The sequence below is a fragment of the Anolis sagrei genome, chromosome 4, assembly GCF_037176765.1.
Source record: "Anolis sagrei isolate rAnoSag1 chromosome 4, rAnoSag1.mat, whole genome shotgun sequence".
NCBI classification, from domain to species: Eukaryota; Metazoa; Chordata; class Lepidosauria; order Squamata; family Dactyloidae; genus Anolis; species Anolis sagrei.
In genome coordinates, this window is record NC_090024.1 from 2,105,277 (window position 1) to 2,123,661 (window position 18,385).

The 18,385-nt window shown below is 42.2% G+C and overlaps 1 protein-coding gene across 2 annotated transcripts in view; it reads right to left on the minus strand.

The window, feature by feature from the left end:
- Nucleotides 1-18,385, minus strand: part of SHARPIN (SHANK associated RH domain interactor) — a 45,519-nt gene that overhangs the window by 19,003 nt on the left and 8,131 nt on the right. The window contains exons 4-8 of one of the 2 annotated variants that reach the window (XM_060776033.2): nt 15,747-15,888; nt 15,570-15,660; nt 9,441-9,717; nt 9,197-9,333; nt 8,552-8,725 (exon numbers count right to left, since the gene is read on the minus strand). In XM_060776033.2, the coding sequence (XP_060632016.2) occupies nt 8,552-8,725; nt 9,197-9,333; nt 9,441-9,717; nt 15,570-15,660; nt 15,747-15,888 (821 nt within the window). Of the gene's footprint in view, nt 1-8,551; nt 8,726-9,196; nt 9,337-9,440; nt 9,718-15,569; nt 15,661-15,746; nt 15,889-18,385 lie in introns of both variants that reach the window. The other variant, XM_060776032.2, reaches the window with a different exon arrangement.

An 18,385-nucleotide genomic window follows, 5' to 3' on the forward strand; every position in this document is an offset into this window, starting at 1 on the left:
ATACCGGGTCCTAGAGAAGTGCCCTTGGAAAGGACCAGGCGCAGGCGGGCTTTATTTCTGCCCCTGCCTCATGGGATTCCTTGCCACCCTACTTGAGAGCCATGCGTGACTGAGGGCCTTTTACTCTAGCACTTAAGACCTGGCTTTTCACTAGAGCATTTGATGTATGTTAATCATCAATTTCTGTATGTATTTTTATCTTTTACAATTTAGCTTGTGAATCACCTAAAGCATCTCGGATAGCGGGCAATTAATAAGTAATTAAATATGATGATGATGATGATGATGATGAATTTGCTGACCGAACAGTTGGCCGTTCTAATCTGGGGAGTGGGTGGAACTTAAGCTGTTTCGAACCTAGCAGTTCGAAAACATGAGCAGATCAATAGGTACCGCTTCTGCAGGAAGGTAACAGTGCTCCATACAGTCATGCTGGCCACATGACCTTGGAGGTGTCTACGGACAAGGCAGGCTCTTTGGCTTAGAAATGGGGATGAGCCCCACCTCCCAGAGTTGGACACAACTAGATTTATTTATTAATTATTCGAGTGTCAGGGGAAACCTTTACCTTTTTATGCTGCCATATAATCCAGATCAAAGCAGATAATCTGGAATTTATAAGGCAGTGTAGAAAGGACCTAAGAGTGTTGCCTCCAGATTCCTCTCAGTATTTCATTAACAAGTCATTAGGAAAGAGGAGCAGAAAATAGACAGGTCTTCCTGTATGCCAGCGTTTCTCAACCTGAGGGGGTCACGAAGGGGTGTCAGAGGGGTCGCCAAAGACCCATCAGAAAGGTGGAAGGTGAACTACATCCCCCCCTAAATCACTGTCAATTCATCCCAAATATCTCCAATACCTTCTGTTGGTCACGGGGGTTCTGTGTTGGAAGTTTGGCCCAATTCTATCACTGGTGGGGTTCAGAATGCTCTTTGATTGTAGGTGAACTATAAATCCCAGCAACTACAACTCCCAAATGTCAAGATCTATTTCCCCCAAACTCCACCAGTGTTTACATTTGGGCATATTGAGCATTCATGCCAAGCTTGGTCCAGATCTATCATTGCTTGAGTCCACAATGCTCTCTGGATGTAGGTGAACTACAACTCCAAAACTCAAGGTCAATGTCCACCAACGCTTCCAATATTTTATGTTGGTCATGGGAGTTCTGTGTGCCATGTTTGGGTCAATTCCACCATTGGTGGAGTTCTGAATGCTCTTTAATTGCAGGTGAACTATCAATCCCAGCAACTACAACTCCCAGGTGACAAAATCAATACCTCCCCCCCCCCTCCCAACCGCACCAGTATTCAAATTTGGGCATATCAGGTATTTGTGCCAAATGGGTCCAGTGAATGAAAATACACCCGCATATCAGATATTTACATTACAATCCAAAACAGTAGCAAAATTACAGTTCTGAAAATAATGTTATGGTTGGGTGTCACCACAACATGAAGAACTGTATTAAGGGGTCGCAGCATAAGGAAGATTGAGAAACACTGCTGTATGTGATACAGATATCTGGGAGAACAGGTAACTCTCACCAAAGAAGTCATTTAATAAAACAAGGGAGACACATTCTGCAATTCGTGGCAGGACATCAAATATACAAACAGGTATTGCCAACATTCATCCGTCTCCAAAGGGAACCTGGAACTTCCATCACAGTAAAATCACAGTGTTTTGGACAGAGAGGGCAAGGCCACTCCTGCTGGTTGCACGCAGCCCCCACCTGCAACCATCGTGGGGGATATCGGGGGGCCTTACAACGGACGCCAAAAATGCCCCATCCTGCAGAGAGGCCGGCCTGCCAAGTGCAAAAGGGCTCCAGGGAGGGACAGAAAGTGCTTTCCAGGCAGAGGTGGGGCAGGACTTCGCTCCAGGTGGGGCATTCCTGGCTTATCTGGCCGACTTCAATGCAGGTGCAGAAGTGCATTTGCAAGGCACAGAGAGGCCGGGAAAGCAGCCCCAGCTTTTTGGGTGGCTTTGTCTTCCTGAGAAAGGATTCCCCGAAGCACAAGGGCAAAAGGCCAATAGACACAAAAATAATCATACGAATGTATATCAGATCTATGCTGTAGTACGACAACATCCGATGTACTAGCAGCTTGTACACTGTATACTCAACAGAGATACACAATGCAAATCTCTAAACCAAAAAAAAAAAATCCTTTATGTGGGATAAACACTGGATTCCGACAGCAAAACGCACAAGTTTATCAGTCCTTTTTGGGAACCAAAAGTTTCCAAAAACTAGAGATGCAGAATGCAAATCTCTAAACCAAATAATTCCTTTGCAAGTCTCCAAATCATTAGGAAGTCCTTGATTCAGAGACTTGCAAAAAAGGACTTACAAACGTTTCAAAAAGGACTGATCAACTTGTGCATTTTACTGTAAGAATCAAGTGTTTATCTCACATAAAGGAATTTTTTGGTTTAGAGATTTGCATTGTGCATCACTGTTAAGTATCCTTTGTACTCACTGTCACTGCAATTGTGTTTATTGTAATGTTATTTGGTTACTGTATTCATATGCTGTTGTTTTTTGGGGTTTTTTTCCACATAATTTTGATGATGTTGCTTGTTGTTTATGTTTTATTTTTGCTGTAATATGTTGTCCGGGCTTGACCCCCATGTAAGCCGCTCTGAGTCCCCATTGGGGAGATAGTGGCGGGGTATAAATAAAGTTTATTATTTCTTCTTATTATTATTATTATCATTACAAGCTGCTACTATTGTCGAAGGCTCTCATGGCTGGAATCGCTGGGTTGTTGTAGGTTTTTTGGGGCTATATGGCCATGTTCAAGAGGCATTCTCTCCTGACGTTTCGCCTGCATCTAGGGCAAGCATCCTCAGAGGTTGTGAAGTCCTCACAACCTCTGAGGATGCTTGGCATAGATGCAGGCGAAACGTCAGGAGAGAATGCCTCTTGAACATGGCCACATAGCCCAAAAAACCCTACAACCAAGCTGCTATATGGCCATGTTGTAGAGGCATTCTCTCCTGACATTTCACCTGCATCTATGGCAAGCATCCTCAGAGGTTGTGAGGTCCTCACCACCTCTGAGGATGCTTGCCCTAGATGCAGGCGAAACGTCAGGAGAGAATGCCTCTAGAACATGACCATATAGCCCAAAAAAACCTACAACAACCAACTGCTAGTACATTGGATGTTGTAGTACTACAGCATAGATACGATATACATACTTATGATTATATAATGGTATTACTTTTTGTGTTTATAGTGGCCTTTTGCCGTTGTCTTCCTGAGCCCAGGACAGCAAATGGGACAGACTGCCCAAAAAACAACAACAAAGCCATCAACTGTGACGGCTCGCATCAGGAGGCAACAGCGCCTCTCTTGCTGGCTCCACCAAAGAGCTAGGGCACACAGAAGGAGCAAGGACATGGGGGCCACCCAAGTAAGGCACCGTGGAGTCAGACAGGAGGGAGCTCTGCCAGCTCCAGTGTTGAACGGGGGCCTTAGCAAGGCACCCCAGGACAAAATGCCCCCCACAGACCATGTCCTGGAGAGAGGTCATTCATGGGGTGGGCGATGGGAACGGCCTGGGCTTTGGCTCTGCAGGGCTCCCATTGCAACCAGAGTCTGATCCATCTCAACAGCACTTCCTGCCACGATGGGTCACTCTCTTGGATCCCAAACTCTTCCAGAGAGCGGGAGAACAACTTCACCAACCTCAAGCCAGAGGACGCAGGAGAGAGTTTGAATCAATACTAGACTTCTAGGAAGGCTTTGGGAGATCATCAACTTCTGACACTCCATTCCTGGAGACCAGAAGTTTAGGCATTGTCTCCTCTAAAGATCTCTCCAGCATTCTCCATCAACTTCACCAACCTCACTCCTCTTTCAAATAGCCCAGAGACTGGGAAAAGCTGGAGGACTCAGGAGAGAGTTTGGAAACAGCCAAGACAACATACTTTGGCTTCGTAGTCAATATTAGACTTCTAGGAAGGCTTTGGGAGACCACCAACTTCTTCGCTGTCACTCCATTCTTGGAGACCAGAAGTTTAGGCATTGTCTCCTCTAAAGATCTCTCCAGAATTCTCCATCAATCTCACCAACCTCAAACCGGAGGAAGCAGGAGAGAGTTTGGGAACAGCTTCATAGTCAATACTAGACTTCCAGGAAGGCTTGGGAGATCATCAACTTCTTCATTGACACTCCATTCCTGGAAACCAGAAGTTTAAGCATTGTCTCCTCTAAAGATCTCTCCAGCATTCTCCATCAACTTCACCAACCTCAAGCCGGAGGACTCAGGAGAGAGTTAGGGTGGAAGACTGAGGGAGAGGTCCAAGCTACGACCCGCTCCAGAAGGACAAGGCCTGACCCTCTCTGTGCCCAACTCCTACAACAGGAATGAGCAAGCAGAAGGAGCAAGAGAGTAAACAGAAGACTGAGTGCCAGGCCAGACCCCCATTCCCATGTCCTCCTGAGAGGAGATCCCTGAGACATCTGCTCCACCCCTCCCTCCTGGCCTCTTTTGAAGGTGGGCTCAGCCCCAGAGGTCAGGGGGGCACGGAAACGCCAACGTGCTGCTGCTTCTGGAGGTCAAATGGGGAGGGCGCCAGGGGCACGGCCTCTCTCCCCACGCTGCAGCCAGCCGCCAAGTCCTTCTCCAAGGAGGGTCCGTCTGCCCAAACCAAGGCGAGGCAGGAGCGGGGGGCTGCGGGTGGAGAGGGGCCCCCGCCCTGCGCTTTACGGCTACGAGGAGAACTCCGAGGAGAGGTGGATGAAGTCCTCCAGGGAGGAAGGGAGGTGAGCCCGGGGCCCGGCGGGACCGTCTTCTCTCCTTCCCTTTTCCTGCCGAAAGAGAAGAAAGAAAGAAGAGAAGAGAGTCATCGCCTGCCGGATGGAAGGGGGTGTGTGTGTGTGTGTGACAGGGGGTCTCCTTCCTCATTCAGGGCTCCGCTGACCACCTGTCCTCCAGCCCTCCCCACTACTCTGTACCTCCCTCCCAGGTGAGCAAAACAGGAAGGCCTCCCAGAAGGCTTCACAGGCTCCAGAGGGAGAAACACACAGCATTTCAAATTTCAATTGTTTTTCCAGGGAACCATTATACAGATATATATGCATGTGTGTGTGTGTGAAATCACAGAAATAACAACCAAAAATATCACTTGTGCCAATGTACCATATTTACAGTGGTCCCTCACTTATCGCAGGTGTTTCGTTCCTGGACCACCCGCGATAAGTGAAATTCCGCGATGTAGGAATGCACCCTCATCTTCCCTCCTCGCCCTTCTCACCTTCCTCTTCCTCCTCCTCGTCGCCATATGGGGCCTCTTGCCACCACTTGGGACCCACAACGACTCCTCAGTTGCAGGGCCCAAGTAGCAGCAAGGGGCCCCAGGCAGAAAAGAGGAAGAGGAAGGTAAGGAGGGTGAGGGGGCGGCTTTTCTTCCCCCTGTCACTTTCCTTACCTTCCTCATCCTCCTCTTCGCCGTCTGGGGGCCAAGCGGCAAAGAGGAAGGTAAGGAGGGCGAGGGGGTGGCTCTTCTTCCCACCACCGTCTTCCTTACCTTCCTCATCCTCCTCTTCACCGTCTGGGCCTCTTGCTGCAATGGCGACCAAGTGGCGAAGAGGAAGGTAAGGAGGGTGAGGGGGCGGCTTTTCTTCCCCCTGTCACTTTCCTTACCTTCCTCATCCTCCTCTTCGCCGTCTGGGGACCAAGCGGCGAAGAGGAAGGTAAGGAGGGCGAGGGGGTGGCTCTTCTTCCCACCATCGTCTTCCTTACCTTCCTCATCCTCCTCTTCACCGTCTGGGCCTCTTGCTGCAATGGTGACCAAGTGGCGAAGAGGAAGGTAAGGAGGGCGAAATTCTTTTTTTAAAAAATAAAAAAGCCTGCAAAACAGCGAGTCCCCGATAAACGGACCGCGAAACAACGAGAGACCACTGTACCCAAGTATAAGCCGACTCTAATATAAGCCGAGGCACCTAATTTTACCACAAAAAACGAAAAATGTATTGACTCAATCTAAGCCGAGGGTGGGAAATGCAGCCGCTACGGGTCAATTTCAAAACAGAAATAGATACCAATAGAATTACATTAATTGAGGCATCTGTAGGTGAAATGTTTTCGAATATTTACCTAAGATAAGGCTATCCAACTCTGATTAAAAGGTAAAGGTAGTCCCCGGACATTAAGTCCAGTCATGTCTGACTCTGGGGTGTGGTGCTCATCTCCATTTCTAAGCCGAAAAGCCAGCGTTGTCCATAGACACCTCCAAGGTCATGTGGCCAGCATGACTGCATGGAGCGCTGTTACCTTCCCGCCAGAGCGGTACCTATTGATCTACTCACATTTGTATTTTTTCGAACTGCTAGGTTGGCAGAAGCTAGGGCTGACAGTGGAAGCTCACACCGCTCCCCGGAATCGAACCTGCGACCTTTCAGTCAACAAGCTCAGCAGCTCAGTGCTTTAACCCACTGCGCTACCGGGGGCTCCTGATTAAACCATTATTCTAATGCGTTTACGTATCCTTCCAATAATAATAGTAAACAGAGTAAAACAATAAATGTATTAAAAATAATAATAGAGTAAAATAATGGAAATGTAATGATCACAGTAATAATAAGAGTAAAATAATAAATGTAATAGTAGAGTAAAATAATGTAAATGTAATAATAAAAATAGAGTAAAATAATGTAAGTGTAATAATACCAATAATAATAATAGAGTATAATAATGTAAATATAATAATACCAATAATAATAGAGTAAAATAATAAATGTAATAAAAATAATAATAGAGTAAAATAATGTAAATGTAATAATAAAAATAGAGTAAAATAATGTAAGTGTAATAATACCAATAATAATAGAGTAAAACAATGGAAATGTAATAATACCAATAATAATAGAGTACAATAATAAATGTAATAAAAATAATAATAGAGTAAAATAATGGAAATGTAATGATAATTTGATAAGTTTTTTTAAAAAAGTATTATTTGACACAAACTATATAAATAAAAATGTAATATTCATTTGTGGGATGAACGTAATTCAAAAACCATTGGACGAATTGACACCAAATTTCGACAATATAACACCTCTCAGGCCAACGAGTGACCATCACTCATAAAAACACTGAAAAACACAGCAGAAGATACTTAAAAAGGCAAAAAACAAAAAATACATTACAATGCATGCGCAAAACCACACACATAAACATATATATATATATATATATATATATATATATATGCATATACACATATACATAAATATAGACACACACACATACACACAAAACACACATACACAGACTAGGCCACAGCAATGCGTGGCAGGAGACAGCTAGTCTAATTTATAATCAGAAAGTATACATTCAAAAATAATGAAATGTGTCTAGATGTGTATGCAAATGGCAACTTGTGCAAAATAAGTATAACATACCTTACCATTCACTCAAATTTAAGATATTTTCAAAGCAAAATCCATTCAAGATTGTTAGGTTTTAATGTTGTTTTCATATGTGGGGGTCCGCTGGGATTTTATGTCAGTATTTGTTTGTTTTGCAAAATTTGTTGGAATCCGCCCTGAGTCCCCTCTGGGAAGGAGTGCTTCCCGCAGAGAGCACGAAGAGAGCTAGGTGCACATCATCATCATCATCATCATCATCATCATCATCATCATCATCATCATTTCTACTACCCCTCTATTCCGCCTTGGTTAGACCACTTTACCTGGAATATAGTGTCCAATTCTGGGCACCACAATTCAAGGGAGATATTGACCCTAAGCTGGAATGTGTCCAGAGGAGGGCGACTCAAATGATCAAGGGTCTGGAGAACAAGCCCTATGAGGAGCGGCTTAAGGAACTGGGCATGTTTAGCCTGAAGAAGAGAAGGCTGAGAGGAGATATGATAGCCATGTATAAATGTGTGAGAGGAAGCCACAGGGAGGAGGAGGGAGCAAGCTTGTTTTCCGCTTCCCTGGAGACTAGGACGCAAGGGAGCCATGGCTTCGAACTACAAGAGAGGAGATTCCATCTGAACATTAGGAAGAACTTCCTGACTGTGAGAGCTGTTCAGCAGTGGAACTCTCTGCCCCAGAGTGTGGTGGAGGCTCCTTCTTTGGAAGCTTTTAAGCAGAGGCTGGGTGGCCATCTGTCAGGGGTGATTTGAATGCAATATTCCTGCTTCTTGGTAGAATGGGGTTGGACTGGATGGCCCAGGAGGTCTCTTCCAACTCTTGGATTCTATGATTCCCACCCTGGAATTTCTACAGATATATAAATCCACTTGTCTAGTTTCAAAACAGACCTCTCATCCTCTGAGGATGCCTGCCGTAAGTGTGGACAAAACGCCAGGAGAGAATACTTCTGGAACATGGCCAGACAGCCCTGAAAACTCACAGCAACCTAGTGATTCCAGCTATGAAAGCCTTCAACAACACATTACTAATATTATTATTAGTCCCCTTGGTTTACAAATAAAGATGATGATGATTATTATTTATACCCTGCTTTTCTCTCCAGAAGGAGACTCAAAGCAGACCTGTGGGAGGGTGGGTTCTGGGCTCACCTTCTGGTACTGCAGGATGCCCTCCTTCTCCTGCTGGATCCGCCAGAGCTCCGTCTCGTCCGGCTGGTAGCTCCCAGGGACCACATAGTTGGCGGGACGGTCGGTGCTGCACATCTCGCATCCGGGGCGGGTGGGCTTGTTGATGAAGGTGCAGGTGGGGCAGGGCCAGCCAGCCTGCAACAAGGGAAGAAGGTAGGTAGGGAGGTAGGAAGGAAGGAAGGAAGGAAGGAAGGAAGGAGAGGGCTATTGGCCTGCCCTCTGACCCAAGGGCACCTCAGGACTGCCCCCCTCATCAGCATCACCCTCAGCACTATGCATCAGCATTATTTCCACCACACGCTTCCCCCAGAATAAGGAATGAGAGCAGTGATTCTCAACCTGTGGGTCTCCAGGTGTTTTGGCCTTCAACTCCCAGAAATCCTAACAGCTGGGATTTCTGGGAGTTGTAGGCCAAAACACCTGGACAATGGCAGCCAATGGAGCTCCTTAAACAGGAGGGTTCTGAAAGGCATTACATACAGCAAAATAGGAGGATATTCTGTCCCTTTCCAAAAGCAGAGAGATCCACAGCAGGAGCACCAGAGGAAAGGGACTGGGGAGAGGGACAGAGGAGACTGGGTGGGGCTTAGAAGGAGGCCTTCCTACCTGCACAGGAGAAGGAGGGGCAGGAGCTGCAGCTGGAGGGGCCCGGCTGTGTCCAGGAAGGAGGCTGCCCAGCTGCAGAGAGCCCAGGAACTGGCTGATCTCCCCAATGTCCATCTTCCTGTTCCCGTCTTTCGAACCTGCTGGAAGGGCAGACACAAGGTGTGACCTCCATCCGAGATCAAGCCCTTCTTCTGGTCAGAGGCAACCTTTGGCCTTTCCGGGAGCCGCCCGCCCTCCCGCTCACCTTTCTTGGACAAGGGGTTGGGCAGCGTGCTGTACTTGCGCCGGGCGTCCGAGGGGTCGGTCGGCGGGGAGGGGGCGGGCTGCAGGACCACCCAGTCCTTGTCCTCCTTGAAGCGCTGCTCCGAGAGGTTGGCCCCCTTGGCCGAGAGCAGGTAGAGGAAGGCCGTGTCCCCGTCCCGCCGGATCCCGTAAGAGCTGAGCGTCCGGTCGTCCACGCAGAGGCACTGGCCGATGACCCAGCGCTGGACACTGGGGTGGAAGCCGTAGTGCTGAAAGACCTGCGTGAGAGAGAGGGAGAGGGGCAGAGAGCTGGGCCAGGGGTTCTGGCAGCGTGTCTGCTTCAAGGGAGTCTTCAGAGAGCTCTTTATTTGTCAACAAACAACCATATTGGCCAACGCATAACAGGATGAGATGTCTTTGATTTATTGGGAGATTTCAAAGTGTATGTTTTTAAAGCTCTCAGCAATATGCCCTCAAAATGCGTTCCTTCACCTCTCCTTGAAAATTCTATCCCAGTTATATCCTACCTTGTTCATGTCCAGCATTATTTTTAACTTTAATCTATTACATTTGGCCCGGCCACTGGTTTTAAATGCTTGCGTGTTACTGTTGATTTATTGTTTATTTTTTGTTATGTGATTTATATTAATTGTATTGTATTATGAAAGTGTACGATATCAATCTAGCCACTGGCACCACTTATAGAGAAGTGTGTGTGGTTATATACTAGTATAAACCACACCACTTTCCACCACTGTAACAAAAAGCGGGTTATCTAACACCAAGTATCCCACAGCTGAACACCACTGTAAAGGATTATATGTAATAATATACCACTACTAGACAATAGTATGGTAGCGAGTTGATGTTAGATAGAATGTGTAATGGTAGAGTGAACGCTGCTTCAGTCTTCTTTGGGTTTAATGCTGCCACCAACCCAAGCTGTCTTAGGATTTTTAAAGTGAGTTTCTGAGGTAAACTCTTCCCTTCTCTGCCAACACAGCTCTCCCCTTAGCTCCCAAAATGACTGCTTGGATAAGAGACCTTTCTGTGGTATTAGGATGTTAACAATGCTTGAATTATCCCAAAGGATGACTGATAGAATGAGGAACGATAGAGACCTTTTTGAAAGTTAAATAGAAAAATATTTATTTATAAGAACAGACAACTAACTTCTTCTTCTGAGAGGCACAAAACACTTGATTTGTTACAAAAGTGTACTATAGCTTGATGGTTGCTTGAAAAGAGTTTCTTCACTTAGTTACATACAGAGCTAATCAGATATAGCTGCTGGTTACAAAAAATCCCTCACTCTATTTCAGAGAAATAGCAATGAGTTTCTGACTAACCTAACCTAGGTAGTCCCCTGAGTTATCAGCTAACTCTCCCAGAATTTTTCCAGCTAACTAACTCAGTCTAGAGAGCTAATTCCTTATGTTATCTCCCACAAGAAATCAGGTATCTGTCTGATCCTTCCTGTCAGCTAATCAGCCTTGCCTGACACAGACGCTCTCTCTCTGAAAACCCAGTTTCAAAAACACGTCTTTTCCCACCAACTCCCAATCCTCCTCTCCACAGAAGCTGAAATCTTTTCCCTCCCCAGACTTGGTTCCTCCCATCCGCTCTAGCCAATCCCAGGAGACCTCGAACTCCTCCCATCTTCTAGTTATCCCCACTCAAGATGGCTGCTTCCCTGGCATATACTCTCAAAAAAGAGGTTTGCCCTACTGTTATCCAGGCTTCCTTTTCGGCCTACTAGGTAAGATTCACTACATATTGCTTTGATTGTTTTGTTATTGCTTTGTTTATTGATGTACTGTGGGCTTGGACTCATGTAAGCCACACCGAGTCCCTTGGGGAGATGGTAGTGGGGTACAAATAAAGATTATTATTATTATTATTATTATTATTATTATTATTATTATTATTATTAACAGACCACAGAGGTTTGAGTTTGTCCTAGCACGACAAGATGTGAAATGATTTCCTACTTCCTCTGATGATACCGGAATTTGGTCATCAGGAAACTATTTGAGAGGTGTGTCTTCACTGAGAAGGAGAAGACTGTAATCGCCCTCTTGCCGAGATGCTTTTGCCGGAACAGACGTCCTTGCTCTGTGCTGTGTTCTTTGTGTAAATAATATAAATAAAGCTAATTACTTTATGGCTGCAATCCATCCAAGTTTTATTATCTGAACGCATCTGCCTCTACGTCCCACCTCGTAACCTAAGATCATCTGGGGAGGTTCTGCTCTCGCTTCCACCAACATTGCAAACGCGGCTGGTGGGGACAAGGGACAGGGCCTTCTCGGCGGTGGCCCCCCGACTGTGGAATGCGCATCCAAATGAGATACGATCAACCCCATCCCTCCTGGCTTTCAGGAAGAAAGTAAAATTGTCTTTGGTCAGCAGACATAAAGCAGCACTTTGGTTGAAATGGACTGGAAAGACGATTTACATGAGGATACGGTTTTATTGGTAATTAGAATTTTATACTGTTTAATTAATGGCTTATGTATTTTATGTATTTTAATGTTTTGATGGTTTTTGTTTAATGGTTATTGTATTAATTGTTCATGTAACGGCATCGAATTGCTGCCTATGTAAGCCATCCTGAGTCCTGCTTTCGGGATAGAGAAGAGATGGGATAGAAATACCAGAAATAAATAATAATAATAATAATAATAATAATAATAATAATATTACCGCATTGTCATAACATTCTTTCACCAGAACTGAGGATCTCCACAGAATCATCCTCATAGGTTGATAAACCACACCCACAAACCCTTTGTTCTACTGTGGAAAAAAAGATCTATTTCCCTGTCACATAATAATAATAATAACAATAACAATAACCATAATAATCTATCTATATAAATAAAAATGTAATGTTCGTTTGTGCTACCATCAGAACTCAAAAACCACTGGGGGAATTGACACCAAATTTAGACACAAGACACCTAACACTCCAATGTATGTCCACTCAAAAAACTTGATTTTGTCATTTGGGAATTGTCGTTGCTGGGATTTATAGTTTACCTACAATCAAAGAGCATTCTGAACTCCACTAATGATGGAATTGGGCCAAACTTAGCACGAATATTCCATATGCCCAAATATGAACACAGACGGAGTTTGGAGGAAATAGACATTTGGGATTTCTAGTAATGTAATCAGAGCCATAGAGTCATAAATATAGATAGATAGATATGATTCTCTCTCTCACACACACAGATATAGTATCATAGATTTGAAAGAGACCCTTAAAGAAGGACTATGATATGCTGCATGTTCCAGAGGAGGCAAACCAGGCACTCTCCACATCAACACTGACGAAGAAACAGCAAGAAATACTATTTACTCACAAGCATCAAGACATGACATATATTAGAAACCAACACTTTCTCATTACTTTATTTTCCAGATCACCAGACTGGGCCACAGCAACGCCTGGCAGGGGACAGCTAGTAATAATAATAACTTTGTTTATACCCCGCCACCATCTCTCCAAGGGACTTGGAGGCCAACAACACATCAAACTCTTGGATAATAAGACTTTTATTCTTTTCTCCAGCTTTGCCTTTGATGGTCTCAGACAAATGGCCCTTGTATACAGACAAGAATGCTGCGATTCACTGTGTCGAATGCCATAATGTTGCTTCTGTTTGATGTTTTGTCTTATGCCTGTAGTAACAGGCTGTGTTTTTTATTTAATTTTAGTTGTTAAGTCATAATTCGTGTTTATATGTTGGGTTGTTACATTTTGTTAGTATGGATGTATTGTTGTTGTATTCGGGCATTGAATGTTTGCCTTTTATGTTTGGAATTACAAAGTAATGGAGACAAGGAGAAATTGAGGGCAGGAGAAATAAAGGAAACCTAGAGCCAAAGGGAAAGAGCGCTCTTCGATTCCAGGGAGATAGAGCGGACTATAAATAAAGTTGTGGTTGTTAGACAATATAGTAATAATAATAACAACAATATAAATGTATCGACTTGAGTCTAAGGCTGCCCAACTCTGATTAAACCATTATTCTAATGTGCTTACGTATCCTTCCAATAATAATAGTAAACAGAGTAAAATAATGTAAATGTAATAATACTAATAATAATAGAGTAAAATAATAAATGTAATAATACAGTTAAATAATGTAAATGTAATAATAGTACTAATAATAGAGTAAAATAATGTAAATGTAATGATAACAGTAATAATAGAATAAATAATAATTGTAAGAATAAAAATAGAGTAAAATAATGTAAATGTAATAATACTAATAATAATAGAGTAAAATAATAAATGTAATAATAGAGTAAAATAATGTAAATGTAATGAAAACAGTAATAATAGAGTAAAATAATAAAGGTAATAATAGAGTTAAATAATGTAAATGTAATAATACTAATAATAGAGTAAAATAATGTAAATGTAATGATAACAGTAATAATAGAGTAAAATAATAAATATAAAATAATAAAGGTAATAATAGAGTAAAATAATGTAAATGTAATGATAACAGTAATAATAGAGTAAAATAATAAATATAAAAATAGAGTAAAATAATGTAAATGTAATAATACTAATAATAATAGAGTAAAATAATGTAAATATAATGATAACAGTAATAATAGAGTAAAATAATAAATATAAAAATAGAGTAAAATAATGTAAATGTAATAATACTAATAATAATAGAGTAAAATAATGTAAATATAATGATAACAGTAATAATAGAGTAAAATAATAAATGTAATAATGGAGTAAAATAATACATGTAATAACAGAGTAAAATAATGTAAATGTAATAATACTAATAATAATAATAGAGTAAAATAATGTAAATGTAATAATACTAATAATAATAGAATAAAATTCTGGAAATGTAATGATAACAGTAATAATAGAATAAAATAATAATTGTAAGAATAAAAATAGAGTAAAATAATGTAAATATAATAATACCAATAATAATAAGGTAAAATAATGTAAATATGATAACAGTAATAATAGAGTAAAATAATAAATATAATAATAGAGTAAAATAATGTAAATGTAATAACAGTAATAATAGAATAAAATGATGTAAATGTAATGATAACAGTAATAATAGAATAAAATGATGTAAATGTAATGATAACAGTAATAATAGAGTAAAATAATAAATGTAATAATAGAGTAAAATAATGTAAATGTAATGATAACAGTAATAATAGAGTAAAATAATGTAATAATAGAGTAAAATAATGTAAATGTAATAATACTAAAAATAATAGAGTAAAATGGAAATGCAATGGCAACAGTAATAATAGAGTGAAATAATAAGTATAAAAATAGAGTAAAATAATGTGAATGTAATAATACTAATAATAATAGAGTAACATAATGTAAATGTAATGATAACAGTAATAATAGAGTAAAACAACAAATATAAAAATAGAGTAATATAATGTAAATGTAATAATACTAATAATAGAGTAAAATAACAAATGTAATAATAGAGTAAAATAATTGAAATGTAATAATACTAATAATAGTAGAGTAAAATAATGGAAATGTAACGATAAAAGTAGTAATAGATTAAAATAATAATTGTAATAATAAAAATAGAGTAAAATAATTAAATGTAATAATACCAATAATAATAGGATAAAATAATAAATGTAATAATAATAATAGGATAAAATAATAAATGTAATAATAATAGAGTAAAATAATAAATGTAATAACAAAAATAGATTAAAATAATAAATGTAATAAAATAATAAGAGTAAAATAATAAATGTAATAATAATAATAGGATAAAATAATAAATGTGTTAAAATTAACAATAGAGTAAAATAATAAATGTAATAACAATAATAATAAATAGAGTAGCATAATTTAAATTTAATAACACTAATAATAAATAGCTAAATAATAAATGTAATAAAAATAATAATAACAGAGTGAAATAATACATAACCTTGACTTTAGTATAAGCTGAGGGGGGCTTTTTCAACCTAAAAAAAGGGCTGAAAATATCGGCTTATACTCGAGTATCGACAGTATCTGCTTTGCTATAGAGAACATTCCCGTGCCAGACGAAGAGGCGTTCTGCTGCCTGCTCATCAAGGCCCTGGGCCCTACCTGCTGCCTGAGCGCCGCGATGGTGGTGTGGGTGTGGACACGGGTGGAGATGCTGGCCGAGCACATGGCGTCCTCCACTTGAACCTTCATGCTGAAAGGGAAGCAACCCAGGTTGAAGCAGAAAGTAAAAAAAGAGTCTTCCCCAGGGCCCACCGGCCTCCCCGATTCCATCCAGACCTGATCTCGTTGGTGGGGTAGCAGGACTCCTTCAGCAGGACGCGCAGCGGGATCTGCTGCTGGGAAAGTGCTGTGGCCGAATGCACGGCCTCTGCCTCGTCACCGAGCTCAATGGCTGCAGACAGACGGAGTGCCAACTCTTCTGGAGAGAAGCAAGGAAGAGTACAAGAAGATAGTTACTTTTACTTTTAAGGCATAGGTCATAGAACCCTAGAGTTGGAGGGGATCCCAAGGGCCAGCCAGTCCAACCCCATTCTGCTAGGCAGGAAAACACAACCCAAGCCCTCATAGAATCACAGAATCAAAGAGTTGGAAGAAACCTCCTGGGCAATCATCCAGTCCAACCCCATTCTGCCAAGAAGCAGGAATATTGCATTCAAAGCACCCCTGACAGATGGCCATCCAGCCTCTGCTTAAAAGCTTCCAAAGAAGGAGCCTCCACCACACTCCCTCCGGGGCAGAGAGTTCCACTGCTGAACGGCTCTCACAGTCAGGAAGTTCCTCCTCATGTTCAGGTGGAATCTCTTCTCTTGTAGTTTGAAGCCATTGTTCCATTGTGTCCTAGTCTCCAGGGAAGCAGAAAACAAGCTTGCTACCTCCTCCCTGTGGCTTCCCCTCACATATTTATACATGGCTATCATATCTCCTGTCAGCCTTCTCTTCTTCAGGCTAAACATGCCCAACTCCTTAAGCCGCTCCTCATAGGGCGTGTTCTCCAGACCCTTGATCTGCTCCCTCCTCCCTGTGGCTTCCTCTCACATATTTATACATGGCTATCATATCTCCTGTCAGCCTTCTCTTCTTCAGGCTAAACATGCCCAACTCCTTAAGCCGCTCCTCATAGGGCGTGTTCTCCAGACCCTTGATTATTTTAGTCGCCCTCCTCTGGACACATTCCAGCTTGTCCATATCTCTCTTGAATTGTGGTGCCCAGAATTGGACACAATATTCCCGGTGTGGTCTCACCAAAGCAGAATAGAGGGGTAGCATGACTTCCCTCCCGACAGATGACCATCCAGCCTCTGCTTCAAAACCTCCAGAGAACTCCCAAGCAGCATTTCCCACTTTCAAACCATTATGAAGTTCTTCCTCATGGTTTTTTTGTGTGATTTGAATCGATTGCTGCATTGCGTCCTGTCTCTGGAGCAGCAGAGAACAAGCCTCTCCTTCCCTGTGGGTCATCCAACTAGTATTGAAGCACGGCTCCTCTCATGTCCCCTTCTCTCTTCCAAGCTAAACATCCCCAGCTCAGTAAGCTGCCCTTCAGAAGGATTCACGGCTTCCAGACCTCTGACCCATTTGGTGTCCCTTCTTTGGACCCCTTCCAATTTGCCCATCTCCTTCCTGAATTGTGCCCCTTTTTCAGGACCAATTCTGCTCAAGGAGACAAAATCTAGCCTTTCCTGGTTGCAGAAGCAAAAAAAATCACCTTTCTTCCACACCTGAGATGAAGTAAATTGCACCCAGGTTGCCAACTGTTACTGAACAAGGGCTCGGAGTACATATTACTGTATTGTCGAAGGCTTTCATGGCTGGAATAACAGGGTTGTCGTAGGTTTTTCGGGATATATGCCCATGTTCTAGAAGCATTCTCTCCTAGGAATGTTTAGGACAGTGGATCTCAACCTTCCTAATGCCGAGACCCCTTAATCGAGTTCCTTCTGTTGTGGTGACCCCCAAACTATAACATTATTTTCGTTGCTACTTCATAAATATCATTTAGCTACTGTTATGAATCGTCATGTAAAATATCTGAGATGGTATTTTCATTCACTGGACCAAACCGAGCACAAATACCCAATACACAAATTTGGATACTGGTGGGGTTTGCGGGGGGAGGGGCGTTGATTTTGTCATTTGGGAGTTGTACTTGCTGGGATTTATAGTTCACCTGCAATTAAAGAGCATTCTGAACTCCACCAATGATGGAATTGAAACAAACTGGGCACACAGAACTCCCATGACCAACAGAAAACCCATCCAGAGGAAGGGTTTGATGGGCATTGACCTTGCGTTTTGGAGTTGTAGTTCACCTACATCCAGAGAGCACTCTGGACTCAAACAATGATGGATCTGGCCCAAATTTGGCACAGATACTCAATTTACCCAAAAGCAAACACTGGTGGAGTTTTGGGAAAATAGACCTTGACATTTGGGAGTTGTGGTGGCTAGGATTTATAGTTCACCTACAATCAAAGAGCATTCTGAATCCCACCAATGATATAATTTGGCCAAACTTCCCACACAGAACCCCCATGACCAACAGAAAATACTGTGTTTTCTGATGCTCTTTGGTGACCCCTCTGACACCCCCCTGGTGACCCCCCCCCCCCGGGGTCCCAACTCCCAGGTGAGAACCACTGGCTTAGGAGATAACGCTTATAGAACATGGCCACATAACCTGAAAAACCTACAACAACCCAGTACATTTTACTGCTTTCAGACTGAAAGCCTTGCACTAAACAGCAAGCTCTTCTAAATATATGGATGGATGGCCATCTGCTGGGGGTACTTTCATTGCGATTTGATTTCAATTTTAATGTTTTTATTATTTGTTGTTATATATTGTTTTTACTGCGTCTGTTTTATTTGTAATCCTTGGGCTTGTCCCTCTGTAAGCCACTCTGAGTCCCTTCAGG